Source organism: Pocillopora damicornis, chromosome 1 (genome assembly GCF_964200805.1).
Source record: "Pocillopora damicornis chromosome 1, jaPocDami1.2, whole genome shotgun sequence".
In the NCBI taxonomy this organism is placed as follows: Eukaryota; Metazoa; Cnidaria; class Anthozoa; order Scleractinia; family Pocilloporidae; genus Pocillopora; species Pocillopora damicornis.
The window spans coordinates 17743021-17761449 of NC_142670.1; the positions used below are offsets into that span (position 1 = coordinate 17743021).

The window sequence follows — 18429 nt, forward strand, 5'->3', positions numbered from 1 at the left end:
AAGAGAGGATTCATAAGTTATTTATCGGCTTGAGGTAGTGACCGATGTGTTTACTTAAAAATACTGCCCAGCCGGAAAACGAGGTATATTTATGAAAAATGGCAACGAAAGTTGGGATGTACTCGGCGACTCACGAAAGCGTTACCGTGGCCCGTGGGCAGAGATAGGAAAATACTGACCGGATAAAGAACCAATCAGATTGCAGGATTCGTTACCGTGCCCTCTAAAAAAACAATAAATTAAAATATTGCTTTTGTTCTGATCTTGTAATGTACCTATCTTTTTTCCCTAGATTCTTCCATTTATAACCTCATATCTACCTACTTCAACTAAATTTTTCTGTATTCTTTATTGAAAATACAGTTCCACAATACCTAAATACAATAATTATAGTAAACGTTTTGCTCTCAACCAACTGAAAGTTGAACTTTATACCCTAATAGACAAAAGAAACCTACACTCAGCATTGTGTTACTTTACATGTATACATTGTCCAAAATTAGTCACACGTTCAAACCAAACAAGCTCCCAATGGCTTCTAATTTAGATTACATCATTTCCCGAATGTCCCTGCTCTTCTACAAAGTTTTGTCCTTGTGTACTGGTACACAAAATGTCAAAAATATTCATGTGAAATTCTTCCCGAGAGTTTATTTCACATCACTTGCCTTGGAAAAGACAATCAACTAACAAACTTCAGAAGTCAAATCCACTTCGTTACGTAAACATAATCGTGACTGAATCTCTCAGATCACTATGGAAGATTATGCTGATGTTTTTTCAGTTCCTAAAATCCTCGGGATACATGTGCAACATTTGTTGTCAAAATGAGACCTCCAAACCAAAGTTTGGCCAATAACTCTCATCTTCAGAATGAACATTTCGGGACTTTTGTATGCTAGTTATCTTGTGTTATTAATGAACAGGATCAATATTGAAAACTATCTAATGGTAATCAGATATTAGCTCTTCTAATAGAAACCCAATGAGACAAAAAGCAGCTAAATTTCGTGAGCCACACATGTACGCATGCGGACCTATTTTTAATACCTAGCCAGAGGACGAGCATTCTTATCATCACTCGTTGAAAAAAGGAACAAGGGATTTGATGAATCACGTTTTTCCCACTGCCCTCTTTCCTGTGAAAGCTCTGGTATGGTTTAGAGAATTAAGAATTTATTGTTTGGAAGTAAACAGTTATAGACTAGAGAAGTTATCTATATACTAAAAGTTATTGAAACTCTAGTAGTTATAACGTCTTCCTAAAGAGCATGTGGACAAAGTATGTTTTTCTTTTTTTCAATTTTTTAAAATTTCGTTTTATTTTCATTGATTCTGAGAAAAGAAATCCTAATGTCGACAAGAAAAAAATGGAATATCAGTAATTTTTAGAACCCGCATCATCCACAAGCTGACTGCTTCTTGTCTCCAACTCAGTTTTCATTTGACTTTCAAATTTTTGGTTTTACGAACTAATCGCCAATTTTTCCTCTTTTTTGTTGTTGTTATATATTACATGTAAAACAACAATTCAAAGTGGACACTCCTATGCAGATTTTTCCATCTGAAATCCGAAGATCTTACCACTAAATCTCGATGTGTTTCGCTAAGCATTTGGACATTTTAACAAGTTGATTGTTTTTTATTCTCGTCAGCAGTTTACACGACATTGTAGTAATGTTTATGGAGAGAAAATTAATTTGGATCAGTTTTACCGAAGTGCTATGTTTTCTTCGATTTGACAGCACTAAGAAATTTTATTGTACAGTTCATTTTTCGGTGATATCACACAACCTAAAGAAACTAGATGGATCGAATAACAGACTATACGTTCCAGAGATAAAAAGTGAAGAATAAATATTCCATTAGAGCGCAAAGCAAACACGTATTCATCAACAGAATCGACATATGTACCGCAGATGAAGTTATTTTGCGATACACCGAAAAAATTGCTCATCGTCTTTAAATTAACAATTGTGCTGCAAGAAGGATAAAATAATTGACTACTAAGGGTTAAGGCTATTACATTAAGTACCTGAATATTGATTGTCCCTTTACACTTTCAGAGCCTGATCGCATTTATCCACATAAGCAGCAGAGAATAAATACACAGAAAAGTAAAGGTTTTTACAGCTGCTGTTAAACGTTGTTGTAAATAAATTCAGAGCTAAGACAATAATTTTAATCGCGTGATGCGTTTAAGTCACGCGTACAACAATTAGCTGAAAAACGTAACCTATGTTGTTCTTTAGGAAATTAATTCTGAAAAAGTCGTTGTCTTTATTCTTGGCCAGCTAAACCAATTAAAAAAAAAAAAGGAAACAAATTTCCGCTATCAAACCTTTGCATTATTTTGCGCGCGTTAATTTATCCTTCGCCGACGTGACACGCCTGTCACGCGAGGAAAATAAGCTTCATCAGCCAACCGAACAACCATTTTTAACAAAGGGAGGCTATTTGAATTTTTGCTATGCAGTCAGGAATCTCCACAACACGAATTTGAAAGCAACTCATTTTGTTTGTAGGCTTCAAAGGAAACTGACACTTGCAATTATTTTAAAAAATACCCCGATATGGATTAGACATGAATATTAATTTTAACGGCGACCTGAGAACTGACTCCGAAGAAGAAGAAGAAGAAATAAGCAATGTAGGCACAGTTAACCCATGCTGGCAGAATGCGCCTCAGCAATTATGTAAATATCTTTACGCACAGGCGTCCCGAGCTTACGTCATGAGCAAAAGCAAGCGATTGACCCGATGTTAAGTTACCAGAGGAAACGTTGAGAATTTAACTCGTTCGCGACTGAAGCTTCTATAGTAATTGGCGATGTTTACCTCGCTTTATTCGCCATGAAATCCATATACAAAAAAAAACAAAATTATTTTTTTACTAAAGATATTCACTTTTCTATATGTTCAACTTCTAATAAGTTGTACTGGATTGAAGACCAACTCGCCGACGTCTCTATTCGATTTTATACGTCAATCAAAACGGAATCAAAATTTTGAGTTAAGAATAGCACCATTCCTTCTGAGGCAAATCCTTAAAGTTCCACAACACAAACAAACCTGCCGATTATAAGCTCAGGGGTTATACAACTTCGTAAGGGTTTTAGGAGGGCTTATTAACAGAGGGACCTATAGCCGTGGGGACTTGTAACCGGAATAGAAAAGGCTAGTGCAGTGCTGGTCAAAATACGTTTTTTATTTACTCGTTTTTCATTAAGATTCAAAACGTCATAATAAATCAAATTAGTTTCAATACATTTGGCTCAATAAAAACTGGCAACATGAAGAAAACTGGTACGTAGGAAAACTGAGAAAACAGACTTTTCTCTCAAAAGTTCATCTTTGCTCTTCTATCATTAAAATTTCTATGTCCAAGTCACAGCACTGAGGCTTCTCCTACTTTGGTATTGTAGAAACCAGAAAAGCTAAAACAGGGCTTATATCGGGGAGAGCTTATAATTTGATGCTTTTTTTTTTGTTTTGTTTAAAGTTAGATGAGCCTTTAACCGAGGACTTATAAATAGAAGGGGGAGGGGGGGAGGGGGGAGGAGAGGGCACTTATAAGCAGCAGTTTACCGTATTTATATATTTACCGACAGAGACATTCTTTTTATCAGTTTTCACAAGCCTAAATGTCTCCTCTTATAATATTGTTACCCCACGCAAAAAGTGAGTAGGTTGCCTGTGACGTCCAGTTTCAGAACTTTCCTGCAATAGGTGCAGTTGTTCTCTCTTTTCAAGTCTCTACACTTCAATTTTCTTTGCCTGGAACAAAAATGCATCATCAAACAATGAGAAAACTTAAGAGAGATAAAAAAATAAAATATTACATGATAATATTTGATAAGAATCCCTATTTTACTAACATCTTCTCATAAGGTAAACAAAAAGGCCAGGCACACCAGTTTTTCTAAAATTTGATTATTACCTTTGTCCAATCCTAAAACCCCAGATAGTGACTACGAACTAGTTTTGCCTTGCAAATGTCATCCATTAAATTAAACCACTGACAAAAAATACCTTGATTGTTGAGCAAATTCTCCTTGTCAAAAAAAAAAAGCTTTTGACTGTTGAGTAAATTCTCCTTATCGGAACACAGAGAAAAGTATGGAGAATATGCATATATATTGATGTTAGAGTGTAAAGGGTTAAAAACAGACAATAGGGAATGCATGTGTATAGATTAAGGATTAAAAAATATCATTGTGCTTCTATGATTTCCTCAGCTAACAGTGTGTTCTTGCAAGATTTGACACATGTGAGCACAGGGGAGCAGATGGGAAATGTACGTGACAGCATAACAGTTACATGAGGTCAAGTACATCTCTTAATTCAAAGGCATCAGTGATGTTTAGAAAGTTTTGTTAAATGAACTAGCCATTGGAGTACAGCTTGAAAAACTTTCAAAACATATAACGAGTCACTATAAATTATGAAATGTCAGAGCTGTTTGATATGCTTTTATGCATGATATGTTCTAAACAAAACCTTGTACAAATACTACTCTTTGTCCAATTTCCTGGTGCACATTTCTAAAAAAACATTTTCAACCTGTTGGAAAATGCCTTAAGATAATTATATTGTTTGATTTGATCATTCATTAAAATGTAGACAGCGATGGACACATCAAATTTAAATGTTTTCTTTAAACTACTAAAGAGTTTAGTGTTGTTAAGTTATCTTTAAAAGTTTTAATTTCAAGTCAGTGTATTGCACTCAATAACTTATTTTTCAATTCATTCACAATATACTAATCAGGAATGAAACATTTTGTTTCAGTATCTAATGATTTTTATTACATTATTTTAAGTAAGAAGTATTTAAATTTAAGTAGAAAAAGCACAGCATTCCTATGTCTAAGTGACTTGCTGTTGTAACAAGCCAGAACAGGCAATGTAGAAGAGAACACAAAACCAAGATGTCGGACCAGCAAGATATATATTTAATAAAAGAAAACCGATGTGGTCAGTGGACCACGAGGTCGTGACAATGTCACGCAATATTGTTACAGCTGTAGTCTCTTATTTATCTTGAGTCCCTAATTTTTGTTGATGACTGTTAATTAAAATCAGAGCGAAATTAACGAAAAATGACACCAACAATTTGACAATGAAAAAATAAACCTCATCCCTCTTTCACTGTAGGACAGTACCCACTGATGAAAGGACGAATCTGATTAATTCTGACTAAAGCTGACTCATTTGAGAGTGTAAGAGTTAGTTTGAGAGTACATGTTTAAGTATGTAAGTACTCCAAATACTTTTGCAATTATTTAAAATCACAATTTTATACCTCCCAACCCAAAGCCATTTTTCATTTGACCCTAATTGTTGCCTTTGGCTCCAGTTCAAGGAACATTTGAGAGCCTTGGAAAAAGAAAACTCACTTTATCCCTTGAAGCCAGTCATTAACTCCTTGTGTTTAACAAATTACTGGCTGAAAGAAACTATGGACATTTCTAACAAAGAAAGTGCTGCACAAAAAAGCCAAACCTTTCTATTTTCATCACACCATTCCCTGAAAGGACACTTTTGTGCCCATCTTCAAATGACTATCTTGTCATGATAACTGAAGTTTGTGGTTTAAAATCTAACATGATATCCAAGCTAATTAAACACAGAAAGAAAAGAGACCCTGACCAGTCTCCCAGAAAACTTACTGCAGGCTTTAAGTGCTTGAAACTCCTTATCACAGGCATGCTTGGTTATGTTGTCGTTCTGGGACACACAGCTTCCATAAAAAAGGGCCTGAAAAGATGAATAAAAATATAATCATTAAGAAAATAAGATATCTGACAAGAACCTTTTGGTTGAGCATTAACACAATCTCAGGCATATTCTCAATACTTAAAACAAACTGTGTAAGGTTTTCAATTGAGTGAGTCAACTCTTGGATCTTGAAAGTAAAATGGTCAAGATTTCAGATGGTTGGCTAAGAGGAGACAATTTGGGACAGATTTGAACACCGTAATGATCTTTTTATTCATCATACACAGTGCTATCTATAAATTTAATTGGGCCTAAAACAATCTAATATTGGAACTAAGCTTTTCCATGACTGGTCTGTGATTGGCTGAAATATTAGCACTATCTAACCAACCAATCAGAGGCAAAAACAGCGATTTGGTTTCTTGTATTTTGCAGTGGCCTAAGTTGGTTTCTGTCTTTGTTTATCTCTGTTTTTCCCCCTTCTTTTTTCATATTTTAATCACAACATCACACATTATACTAAAAATACATCAGGAACCTCACTTTTACAATAAATTACTCATGATCAATAAATTCCATTATAATCCAACAAATTTATTTGCTAGTTAAGGCAACCGGTCTAAACCCATTACATGACAGAAAACTGGTGGATATCCAACACTGTACCTGAAGTGATATTCCCTAATTTTCCAACCTTATGTCCAATATGGAAAACTCTGTGTTTAAAACTCCCAAGATCTCATTAGTAATTCTCTGTACTCTCTCCAATACAGTTCTTGTGATGTTAGTTTGGAGAATTTGTTTTTGGATCAACTAATAATCCCCTAATTAATATTCTTCTTTACTCTCATCACTTGTCTGCTTGATAATGTATTAATATTCTGAGGAGAAATTCTGTCTTGGTCACTCATGGGAGTTAAAAGGTTAATTAAAGGTGAAAAGCATTAATTGTGTGGTTGTTATAGAAGAAGGAACATGTATGTTTTGTTCATAAAATCATTTCAGAGGACACTGAAAAGTAAACTTCCCACACCATCAACAGTAAGCTGTTCATAAACAATTTTCCCGCATGTTGAAAAATATTGAGGGATAATAAACATAACAGCCTCCATTTGGTATAAATAGAGGGTAGCTGAATATAATTCATAATATAAACCTCTCAGCTTATTAGAAAATTGATGAAGGCTTAATGAAAATGAAATGGATAGAAAAAATCTATAAATTTTAAATGAATTATGTCAAACGTGATTTTTTGTAGCAACAGTGCTTTTAATTTATTTCTTATAGTTTCCTTTTTTTATTCTTTGAGTAAGTCACATTAGGGAGCAAAATTGTAACCTTTGCCAAATTTGAAATTCAGAAGAAGACACTTATTGAACAGTTAAGTTACTCTCTGTGATCCCAAAGTGCAACAAACAAATCTTCCCTTTGTGCTTTAACAGCTGACATGTGGCTGATCTTTAGGGACACTTTTATCACACATTTATCACACTGTGATCATTTGCTGAGCTGTCATCAAAAAAATGAGACTTTCACTAAACTTTTGTTTGTTTCATTTCAGTGGGAAACATAGAATATATTCTGCATTTGGTTGATTTAATCACAAGTTGCATTATGCTGGACGGTAAATAGAAACAAAACAAAGCAAAACAAGACAAGAAATAATAAAAAAGAACCTGATGATAAATTTGTCCTGAAGAATTTATTTCAAGCACCAACCACATGTAATCGCTGTTTTGCCGAGGAGAAAAATATACGTAAATCCTTAGCATTATGTAAGCTCAATTAAAAATAAACAATTAACCAAACCTCACGTGCCTTCGATGTCATTTTTTTTTCTAGGTTTCAAATAACTTTCCTATAAGGTAATTCGTCACGGTTTAGATTGATACGAGCAATGCTAAGAAAAAGAAATCTGCGTATAAACCGGAAAAGTCGGTAGCCACAACCCCTTGCAGCTACATGTACCGGCACTTTATAGCCAAGTCTTGTGCAATCTTGAACTTGACTTTGTTAAAACGTACTTACTTGCGTTAACTACCCGTACTACTAAGGCGTAGTGAACACAATGTGCCTAGTAAACTCTCACCTCTGTTTTGCATTCCACAAGAGGCTTCGCTAAGCCCGAGATTCTTCTGTAATCTTTTCCCATTAAGCTCATTATTTCAGGTAAATCTCCGTTTGGCCTTATCCGCCATCTTTATTTACCCGATTCGCTCATAATTAACCGCTTACATGCGGATTTAATTAGTATCAAATTAACCCATACAAGCCGTAGGGCCTATTTACCTATCGAGACCTGAAAGGACTCAAGGCCTGATGCAATAGCCTGCGAACTCTTGAAACAGTCAGCATTAGATTCCATCTGTACCGTTGCACTTATGTCCTCTAATTGCAGATATGTCCTCTGACGTAATGTGATAGAGTGGCCAATCATATCCTGTGATCTATCGAGCGACACGCGGCTTAGGACTGGTTAAGAGACTCCGTTGTAGTTATGTCTTCAAGCAAAAGTACTTATTCGAGGGGGTCGGGATAAGTGGAAAATTTGACCAGTATTTTCCGGTAACTGATCTCAGGAAAACATGCTGTTCGCATGATCACTGCGAACCGGATCATTGGCCTCTCACATTATTTTCTTTGAAGTTCTATCGTTCCTTCGTTGGCGCCGTGTGATCGCATCGTTGTTATAGCCTAAACGTGGAAGAATAACTCGCTACGTAAATAACAAAGCGACTTTCGACCAAAAGATGCGTTATTGTTCACGCTTTATTTGCAGTCTTGCTTTATTTATTGTCCTCATTGTTCGACTTGCGACTCCATTGACAACATTTTACACACAAGCTAAGACAAAAGCACAATGTGGCGTCATATCACAATTGTTTTATTTTGTTTAATAGCTGAAGATCATAGATTATGGTTCGTCGGCATGAAATTATATATTTTTGACGCTTCGCTGATCTGCTGGAGGTGAGATCGACTGAGAGGTCAAAGTTGTGATGATTTGTCTGCGTCGCGTCACGAAGTCTTCCTTGAATCACAGAAGTTTGGCCTTTGGTTGTTTATTTTAAATATTGTAGGTTTTTGCTGTATCGCACTAAGCCCTCCGTAAAAATTTGAAGTAGTAGATTGTGATGTGATTTTATTGCGGTCCCGCTGATTTTAGCACTTCTTTTTTTAGTACTGTTTCTAGATCATTGTTGGATTTATTGCACGTTTGGGTGGATTTGTCATAATTTACACCGTTTATGACAAATTCACACAATGATCCAATCGAAAATCGGGGTAAAGTTGGCTATGGCAAGTCAGTAGGATATATTCCACCTAAAGAATGAATTTCACAGAATTTACCCCGTTTTTCTAGAATTCGCTGACCAAATGGAAAATCTGAGTAAAGATGGCATATGGGAACTTAGCGTGTTGGCCACTTGCGGATGAATTCGTAGAATTTATCCCGTTTTTCTAGAATTCGTTGAAAAAAAATGGAAAATCGGGTTAAAGATTGGATATGGTAACCTGGGATCCTTTTTATTTGGAGGATGAATTCTCAGATTTTACCTCGTTTTTTGCCGAATTCACTGAAAAAAAAAATGGAAATTCGGGGTAAAGATAGCATATGGGAACTTCGGGTATTATTCACTTGTAACATGAATGCTCAGAATTTACCCCGTTTTTCTCGAATTCACTGATCAAATGGTAAATCGGGGTAAAGATGGCATATGGGAACTTAACGTGTTAGCCACTTGCCGATGAATTCGCAGAATCAATCCCGTTTCTTTAGAATTCATTGAAAAAAAATGGAGAATCGGGTTGAAGATTGAATATGGCAACTTGGGATCTATTCAATTTGGATGATGCATTCTTATATTTTACCCTGTTTTTCTAGAATTTGTTGAAAAAAATGGAAAATCGGGGTAAATATTTTTTTTTAAAATCTGACTGTCACAATATTTTTATTTATTTTTTATAAATTTTTTAATTTATTTTTTAATACAAAAACAACTATATTACTTTAATTACAGCTATATTACTTATATCACGGCTACAGAAAATAACTTACAGTACAGTTACATCTATAGCTACATTACTTACGTTTTTTGTTTTTTACAAATACGTACGTTACAGTGCAATACAATATTTAAAACAATACTGGTTGAAGAGCGACTAAACAAATAACTATATATTAAAAGAAAAGAAAAGAAAAAAACAAAACAAAAAAGCGTTTACAGCCAGAGTGCACTACTCACAATTTATAGAAAAGAAGGTAGTTTAAAAGAAAACAAAAAAGTGCAGGAAAAAAGGATACAAACATCAAATTATATGTAAACAGAATTAAAGAAAACACTAAGTTAATGCGTGTTGTGCTTGTTTTAAGCATGGTTTTTCTTACAATAATGATTTATGCATTATAATGTGAGAAGAAGAGGGGGAAGTTTTTATTTCCGGAGAGATGTTGCGCATTCTGCATATCCATACAAAATATCTAGTGACCACAAAAAGGAAGTTTAGTTTCTTGTTTTTGTGTGGCTTAAGCCCAAGTACTATAAATGGCGATAGATTGAAAATTTCTGCGAAAGGTTCTCCAAGGTTAATTATCCATTGTTTAAGACCTTGCCAGAAACGGTTGGATATATCACAAGTCCAAAATAGGTGGATGAGAGCCTCTTTCTCACTTTTACAAAAAGTGCACTGCTCATTGTCCCTAAGGTTTACCTTGGTAAGAAAAGTGTTGGTGGCTAGTCTTCTGTGCAGTAGCTTAAATTGAAAAACAATCAATTTTGTGATTTTTGTGCACAGAAAAGGAGTTCTGTAAACTGCCTTCCAGTCGACATTATCTGGTGTTTCGAGCATGCATTCTGTTGCTCGTCAGAATTTTCTATGTTAGTCTTTTTGGTTTTGTCGTCTTTAGGAAGGTGTCGAAGGTAGTTTCGTATGCAGTATTACAGCTGTTGAAGTTAGCTTCATTGCTTTTTTGTAAGGCCTTAACAGCTGATAAGATGCCTTGAAAAGTAAGGAAGTTTGTTTTAATGTCGTAAAGCTCTTTAAAATCAGAGAAAGATAGGAAACTATTCGCATCATTCATCAAATGGCCCACTGTTTTAACTCCCTTTAGAGACCATGAACGATAGTATACAGGTTTGTTACCGACACGTATAAGAGAGTTATGCCATAGACTTTGCGCCTTTAGCTGATCAATGGAGGAGAAATTAGTTTCAAGTGAGATTTCTGACCAGATGTGGAGTATTTCTGAAGTAAAGGCCTCTGCAGTTTTTATAGTTTTTAACAGATCTTGTTTATTAAGGTTGATACGAAAAAATTCGACACCACCTAGATTTTGTAATTCATAGTCAAACAAAAGTTTCCATTTTCCTTGATTTTCCGGATCTAGATATTTTTTTACCCAACTTGAATTTAGAGCTTTGTTGAAAATTTTTGATATCAATCATCCTTAACCCTCCGTTCTCGTAGTCGTTGATCATTATGTTGTGCTTTACCTTGTCTCCCTTGCCATCCCATACAAAATTGAAGAACATATTATTTATTTCTGTTAGAGCGCTGTGGTTGGACGGCAGAGGGGACAGGATGTAAACCAGTTGAGAGGCAATAAGGCTTTCTAAAACTGTAATTTTTCCTAATAAGGTTAAACGGCGCAGTTCCCAGCAGCTTAAGCTGTTTCTGATTTTGGTTAGTTTTTCGTTGTAATTAGCTTCTATAGTGGTTTTGGGGTTGGTGGAGAGCCATACGCCTAGAGCCTTAACCTTATCTTTTACCTATTTAAAATCTTTGTCGGGTCTGAGATGTGTTTCGTTTCGAATATTCGCACCGATCCACAAAGCTTCAGTTTTCTTGCTATTTAATCGGAGACCAGAAATCTCGCTGAAAAAGTCTAATATTTGTAAGGAGGTTGTTAGAAAGGCGGGCGATCGATCTAAAATAAGGGTAGCATCATCCGCGTATTGACTGATTTTTACTTCTTGTTCGTTTATTTTTATGCCCTTAATGTTTTTATTTTGCCGTATTGTTTCGGCTAGTATTTCTACACAGAGAATAAAGAGATACGGAGAGAGAGGGCAGCCTTGCCTTACCCCCCTTTCAAGTTTGAAGAAGTTGCTAGACCAACCGTTGTTAAGAATGTAGCTTTCTGTGTTATGGTAAAAGAGCTTCCAGTTGATAGCAGATTGCCAAAAATTGTAACACTGTAAAGTTTTTGGAAGAAAAGACCATTCTACCGTGTCGAAGGCCTTTTCAAAGTCGAGAAAAAGTAGAAGTCCTGGAATGAATCACAAATCGGGGTAAAGATAGCGTATGGGTACTTCAGCTATTATCCACTTGTAGTATGAATGCTCAGAATTTACCTCGTTTTTCTAAAATTCACCGATCAAATGGAAAATCGGGGTGAATATGGCATATGGGAACTGAGGGTATTAGCCACTTGGGGGACGAATTCTTAAAATTCATACCGTTTTTCTGGAATTCATTGAAAAAAAAAATGGAAAATCGGGTTAAAGATTGGATTTGGCACCCTAGGATCAATTCCACTTGAAGGAAGAATTCTCAGAAGTTACCCCGCTTTTCTAGAATTCACTAAGAACATAAACTTCAATCTTTTAAAATTTGTAATTTTTTCTATCTTTCATTTTTAACTAAGACTAGCGAGCCGCACAAAGAAACACTTTTTGTAGTTGTAAGCTTCTCGTTTATTTCGGACGCGTTTCGTCTCTAATTGAGACTTCATTGGGGAATAACTACAATTAAAGAGGAAGAATATATTTTATAGCATGTTGTTGTGCCTAAGTTTTGAATTTCTATGGACGTTAATAATAACTGAAAGCGGGTGTTATAAAAAACTCCTAATTACAATTAAGTTATTGCGTATCGCTTTATTTTGGGGGGGCTAGCGATTAGCGCTAATCGTAGAATTTCACCGCTGAAAAAAGTCATGGAAAATAGGGGTAAAGATGGCATATGGGAACTTAGGGTATTATCCAGTTGTAGCGTGAATTCTCAGAATGTACCCCGTTTTTCTAGAATTTACTGGAAAAAAAAATGGAAAATCGGGTAAAGATAGGATATGGCAAGTCAGTAGGATAAACATGATAAATTCCAATTGGTGGAAGCATTTTCAGAATGTGCCCCGTTTTTCTATAATTCATCCAAAAAAAAATGGAAAATCGGGGTAAAGTAGATTAGATGTGGCAGGTTAATAGAATATATTCCACTTGGAGGATGAGTTACTAGAATTCACCCCGTTTTTCTATAATTCCTTGAAAAAAAAATTGCAAAACCAGAGTAAAGATGGTATAAGGGAACTACGGGAATTATCCGCTATTAGCATAAATTCAGAGTTTACCCCGTTTTTGTATAATTAATTCATTAAAAAAAAAGGAAAATCAGGGAAGATTTGACAAGACAACGTACAGGTTGCATTCCACTTGCGGGAGGAACTCTAACAATTTACCCTTGTTCTCTAGAATTCACTAAAAAAAATGGAAAATCGGAGCAAAGATGGCATTTGGGAAGTTGTAGCATGAATTCTCAGAGTTTACCCTCTTTTTCTTGAATTAATTCATTAAAAAAGGAAAATCGGGGTCAAGATAAGATATGACAACTTAGGATATACTCCACTTACGCTATAAATTCTTATAACTTACCCCGTTTTTCTGGAATTCATTGAAATAAAAATAGAAGACCGGGTTGAAGATTGGATATGGAAACTTAAAATGTATTCCACTTACGGGACGAATTCTCAGAATTAAGCCCCTTTTTCTGGAATTAATTAGAAAAAAAAATGGAAAATTAGGGATGTCCCGAGTTATAATTTATTTCAGTTTAAAGATGAATGGACACAATTTAGCCCTTTTTCAGAATTCATTGAAAAATTAATTCGGCACGTTAGAATACATTCTTTTATGAGGTGAATTGTTTTTTTAGAATTCTCTGAAAATAACGGAAAATCGGGTAAAGATTACACATAACAAGCTGGGATATGTTTCACTTGTAGGATGAATTGTCCTTTTTTACCCCATTGTGTACAGAATTCTTGGGAAAAAAGCAAAAAACCGGGACAAAGATTGAATGTGACATGTTAGGATGTATTCCACTTAAAGGATGAATACTCACACGGCAAAAAAACATGCGTTCACTGTTAATTTTCCGAAATGGTGAATGACTGAGAAATTCAACATTAAACTGACGTTTTCTGATATCGGAAAACGTGCGGCAAATTCATTGTTCACCCTCAGTAAAACTCGGGAAAAACACGAAGTTCATCGCAAGTTATCCAGCACCAGGAAAATACCAATGAATAGCCTGTTCACCTGAACGTTTTTCTATAGTTTTCCCGTGCGTGCGAACAAGGCATTTTCCAAGCGTTTTCCCACAGAATAACTAACGGTGAATGCCATGAAAACATGATGTTTGTCGATTGTTTTCCTGCTCCACGAAAACGCTAGTGTCTAGCTTGTTTTCCTGAACGTTATTCTATAATTTTCCCAAGCGCGCGAACGCTGCATTTGTCGAGCGTTTTCCTGCAGAATTGCAAACGGTAAATGCCAAAAAAACAAGAAAATCGTCGATTGTTTTCCTACTCCACGAAAACGCCACTGATAGCTTGTTTTCCAGAACGTTTTTCTATAGTTTTCCCGCGTGCGCGATTGCTGCATTTTCCAAGCGTACTCCCAGATAATTACTAATAGCATGAAAACATGATCTTTGTCGATTTTTTTTCCTGCTCCATGGAAACGCTAATGTATGGCTTGTTCAACCGAAAGTTTTTCTCTACTTTTCCCGAGTACGCGAACGATACTGTTCTCACAGAATTACTAACGACCGTGATTAAGAAATGAAGATGTGCTGTTCGTCTCTTGTTTCCCTGCTCTATGGAAACACTTGTGAACAGCTTGCATTGTTTTCCTGTAGCTTTTTGTAGTTTAATTAAGCTTATTGATTCATTTGAGTAGATTGGATCATTTCAGGCAGTTGGGTCACTTGCACTGATTAGGTCATTTTCGCTGATGGCCACATGTTAGGTTCTGCTGTTTCAGAAAGTAGATGTTATTTAAAATTATTGGGTCATCTGAAACAGTTAGGTCACTGGAACCAATTTGGTCCTTTGAGGCAATTCTGTTATTTGGGCCAGTTGGATCATTTGAGGCAGTTGGCTTTAATTGGCTGATTGGGTCATTAGAGGCAGTTGGGTCACTAGAACTGGTTGAGTCATTTGAGGCAATTCAGTCATCTGAACCAGTTGGTTCATTTAAGGCAGTTGGCTATTATTGACTGATCGGGTCATTTAAGGCAATTCAATCATTTCAGCTGGTTGGGTAGTTTAAGGCAATTCAGTCATTTGAGCTGCTTGGGTCATTTGAGGCAATTTAGTTATTTGAGCTGGTTGAGTCATTTGAGGCAATTCAGACATTTGAGCTGGTTGGGTCACTTGAGGCAATTCAGTCATTTGAGCCAGTTGGGTCATTTGAGGCAATTGTGGTATTTGAGCTGGTTGGATCATCTGGGGCAATTCAGTGATTTGAGCTGCTTGGATCATTTGAGGTAATTCGGCCATTTTAGCTGGTTGAGTCATTTGAGGCAATTCAGTCATTTGAGCTGCTTGGGTCATTTTAGGCAATTTTGTCATTTGAGCTGGTTGAGTCACTTGAGGCGATTCAGTCATTTGAGCCAATTGGTTCATTTGAGGCAGTTGTGGCATTTGAGCTAGTTGGATCATTTGAGGCAATTTGGTCATTTGAGCTGGCTGGATCATTTGAGGCAATTCAGACATTTGAGCTGGTTGAGTCATTTGAGGCAATTCAGTCATTTGAGCTGGTTGGGTCATTTGAGGCAATTCAGTCACTGGAGCTGGTTGGATCATTTGAGGCAATTGTGGCATTTGAGCTGGTTGGATCATTTGGGGCAATTCAGTCATTTGAGCTGCCTGGATCATTTGAGGCAATTCAGTCACTTTAGCTGGTTAAGTCATTTGAGGCAATTCAGTCATTTGAGCTGCTTGGGTCATTTAAGGCAATTTAGTCATTTGAGCTGGTTAAGTCACTTGAGACGATTCAGTCATTAGAGCCAATTGGGTCATTTGAGGCAATTGTGGCATATGAGCTAGTTGGGTCATTTGAGGCAATTCGGTCATTTGAGCTGGCTGGATCTTTGAGGCAATTCAGTAATTTGAGCTGGTTGGGTCATTTGAGGCAATTCAGTCACTGGAGCTGGTTGGATCATTTGAGACAAATGTGGCATTTGAGCTGGTTGGGTCATTTGGGGCAATTCAGTCATTTAAGCTGGTTGAATCATTTGAGGCAATTCAGTCATTTAAGCCGCTTGGATTATTTGAGGTAATTCAGTCATTTTAGCTGGTTGAGTCATTTGAGGCAATTCAGTCATTTGAGCCAGTTGGGTCATTTCAGGCAACTGAGGTAATTGAGGCAGCTGGATCATTTAAGGCAATTCAGTCATTTGAGCAGCTTGGGTCATTTGAGGCAATTTAGTCATTTGTGCTGGTTGAGTCTTTTGAGGCAATTCAGACATTTGGGCTGGTTGGGTCATTTGAGGCAATTTAGGCATTTGAGTCGGTTGGGTCATTTGAGGCAATTGTAGCATTTGAGCTGGTTGGATCATTTGAGGCAATTCAGTCATTTAAGCTGGTCGAGTCATTTGAGGCAATTCAGTCATTTGAGCCAGTTGGGTCATTTGAGGCAACTCAGTCATTTGAGCTGGTTGGGTCATTTGAGGCAATTCAGTCACTGGAGCTGGTTGGATCATTTGAGGCAATTGTGGCATTTGAGCTGGTTGGATCATTTGGGGCAATTCAGTCATTTGAGCTGCCTGGATCATTTGAGGCAATTCAGTCACTTTAGCTGGTTAAGTCATTTGAGGCAATTCAGTCATTTGAACTGCTTGGGTCATTTAAGGCAATTTAGTCATTTGAGCTGGTTGAGTCACTTGAGACGATTCAGTCATTAGAGCCAATTGGGTCATTTGAGGCAATTGTGGCATTTGAGCTAGTTGGGTCATTTGAGGCAATTCGGTCATTTGAGCTGGCTGGATCTTTGAGGCAATTCAGTAATTTGAGCTGGTTGGGTCATTTGAGGCAATTCAGTCACTGGAGCTGGTTGGATCATTTGAGACAAATGTGGCATTTGAGCTGGTTGGGTCATTTGGGGCAATTCAGTCATTTAAGCTGGTTGAATCATTTGAGGCAATTCAGTCATTTAAGCCGCTTGGATTATTTGAGGTAATTCAGTCATTTTAGCTGGTTGAGTCATTTGAGGCAATTCAGTCATTTGAGCCAGTTGGGTCATTTCAGGCAACTGAGGTAATTGAGGCAGCTGGATCATTTAAGGCAATTCAGTCATTTGAGCAGCTTGGGTCATTTGAGGCAATTTAGACATTTGTGCTGGTTGAGTCTTTGGAGGCAATTCAGACATTTGGGCTGGTTAGGTCATTTGAGGGAATTTAGGCATTTGAGTCAGTTGGGTCATTTGAGGCAATTGTAGCATTTGAGCTGGTTGGATCATTTGAGGCAATTCAGTCATTTGAGCTGGTCGAGTTATTTTTAGGCAATTCAGTCATTTGAGCCAGTTGGGTCATTTGAGGCAATTCAGTCATTTGAGCTGGTTGGGTCATTTGAGGCAATTCAGTCATTTGAGCTGCTTGGGTCATTTGAGGCAATTCAGTCACTGGAGCTGGTTGGATCATTTGAGGTAATTGTGGCATTTGAGCCGGTTGGATCATTTGGGGCAATTCAGTCATTTTAGCTGGTTAAGTCATTTGAGGCAATTCAGTCATTTGAGCTGCTTGGGTCATTTAAGGCAATTTAGTCATTTGAGCTGGTTGAGTCTTTTGAGGCAATTCAGACATTTGAGCTTGTTGGGTCATTTGAGGCAATTCAGGCATTTGAGTCAGTTGGGTCATTTGAGGCAATTGTAGCATTTGAGCTGGTTGGATCATTTGAGGCAATTCAGTCATTTAAGCTGGTCGAGTTATTTGAGGCAATTCAGTCATTTGAGCCAGTTGGGTCATTTGAGGCAATTCAGTCATTTGAGCTGGTTGGGTCATTTGAGGCAATTCAGTCATTTGAGCTGCTTGGGTCATTCGAGGCAATTCAGTCATTTGAGCTGATTGGGTCATTTGAGGCAATTTAGTCATTTGAACTGGTTGAGTCATTTGAGGTAATTCAGACATTTGAGCTGGTTGGAGCATTTGAGGCAATTGTGGCATTTGAGCTGGTTTGATCATTTAAGGCAATTCAGTCATTTGAGCTGGTTGAGTCATTCGAGGCAATTCAGCCATCTGAGCCAGTTGGGTCATTTGAGGCAATTCAGTCATTTGAGCTGGTTGGATCATTTGAGGTAATTCAGTCATTTGGGCCAGTTGGGTCATTTGAGGCAGTTGTAGCATTTGAGCTGGTTGGATCATTTGAGGCAATTCAGTCATTTAAGCTGGTCGAGTCATTTGAGGCAATTCAGTCATTTGAGCCAGTTGGGTCATTTGAGGCAATTCAGTCATTTGAGCTGGTTGGGTCATTTGAGGCAATTCAGTCATTTGAGCTGCTTGGTTCATTCAAGACAATTCAGTCATTTGAGCTGCTTGGGTCATTTGAGGCAATTTAGTCATTTGAACTGGTTGAGTCATTTGAGGTAATTCAGACATTTGAGCTGGTTGGATCATTTGAGGCAATTGTGGCATTTGAGCTGGTTGGATC

General features: G+C 37.0%; 1 protein-coding gene across 1 annotated transcript; it reads right to left on the minus strand.

Annotated features, from left to right (window-relative positions):
• Positions 1 to 3187: 3187 nt before the first annotated feature.
• On the minus strand, positions 3188 to 7988 carry LOC149052433 (uncharacterized). The gene is made up of 3 exons (XM_089195181.1): positions 7810 to 7988; positions 5672 to 5759; positions 3188 to 3777 (listed from the first exon to the last, which is right to left on the minus strand). Exons 1-3 carry the CDS (start codon positions 7879 to 7881, stop codon positions 3764 to 3766), a joined length of 174 nt encoding a protein of 57 aa, XP_089051307.1. The 5' UTR covers positions 7882 to 7988; the 3' UTR covers positions 3188 to 3763.
• Between the last annotated feature and the right edge of the window lie 10441 nt (positions 7989 to 18429).

Excerpts from the sequence above, each read along its gene's own strand:
- LOC149052433 (XM_089195181.1), bottom strand. The coding sequence starts at position 7,881 with ATGAGCTTAATGGGAAAAGATTACAGAAGAATCTCGGGCTTAGCGAAG. Across the intron at positions 5,760-7,809 it reads TTGTGGAATGCAAAACAGAG|GCCCTTTTTTATGGAAGCTG; the intron begins GTGAGAGTTTAC and ends TCATCTTTTCAG.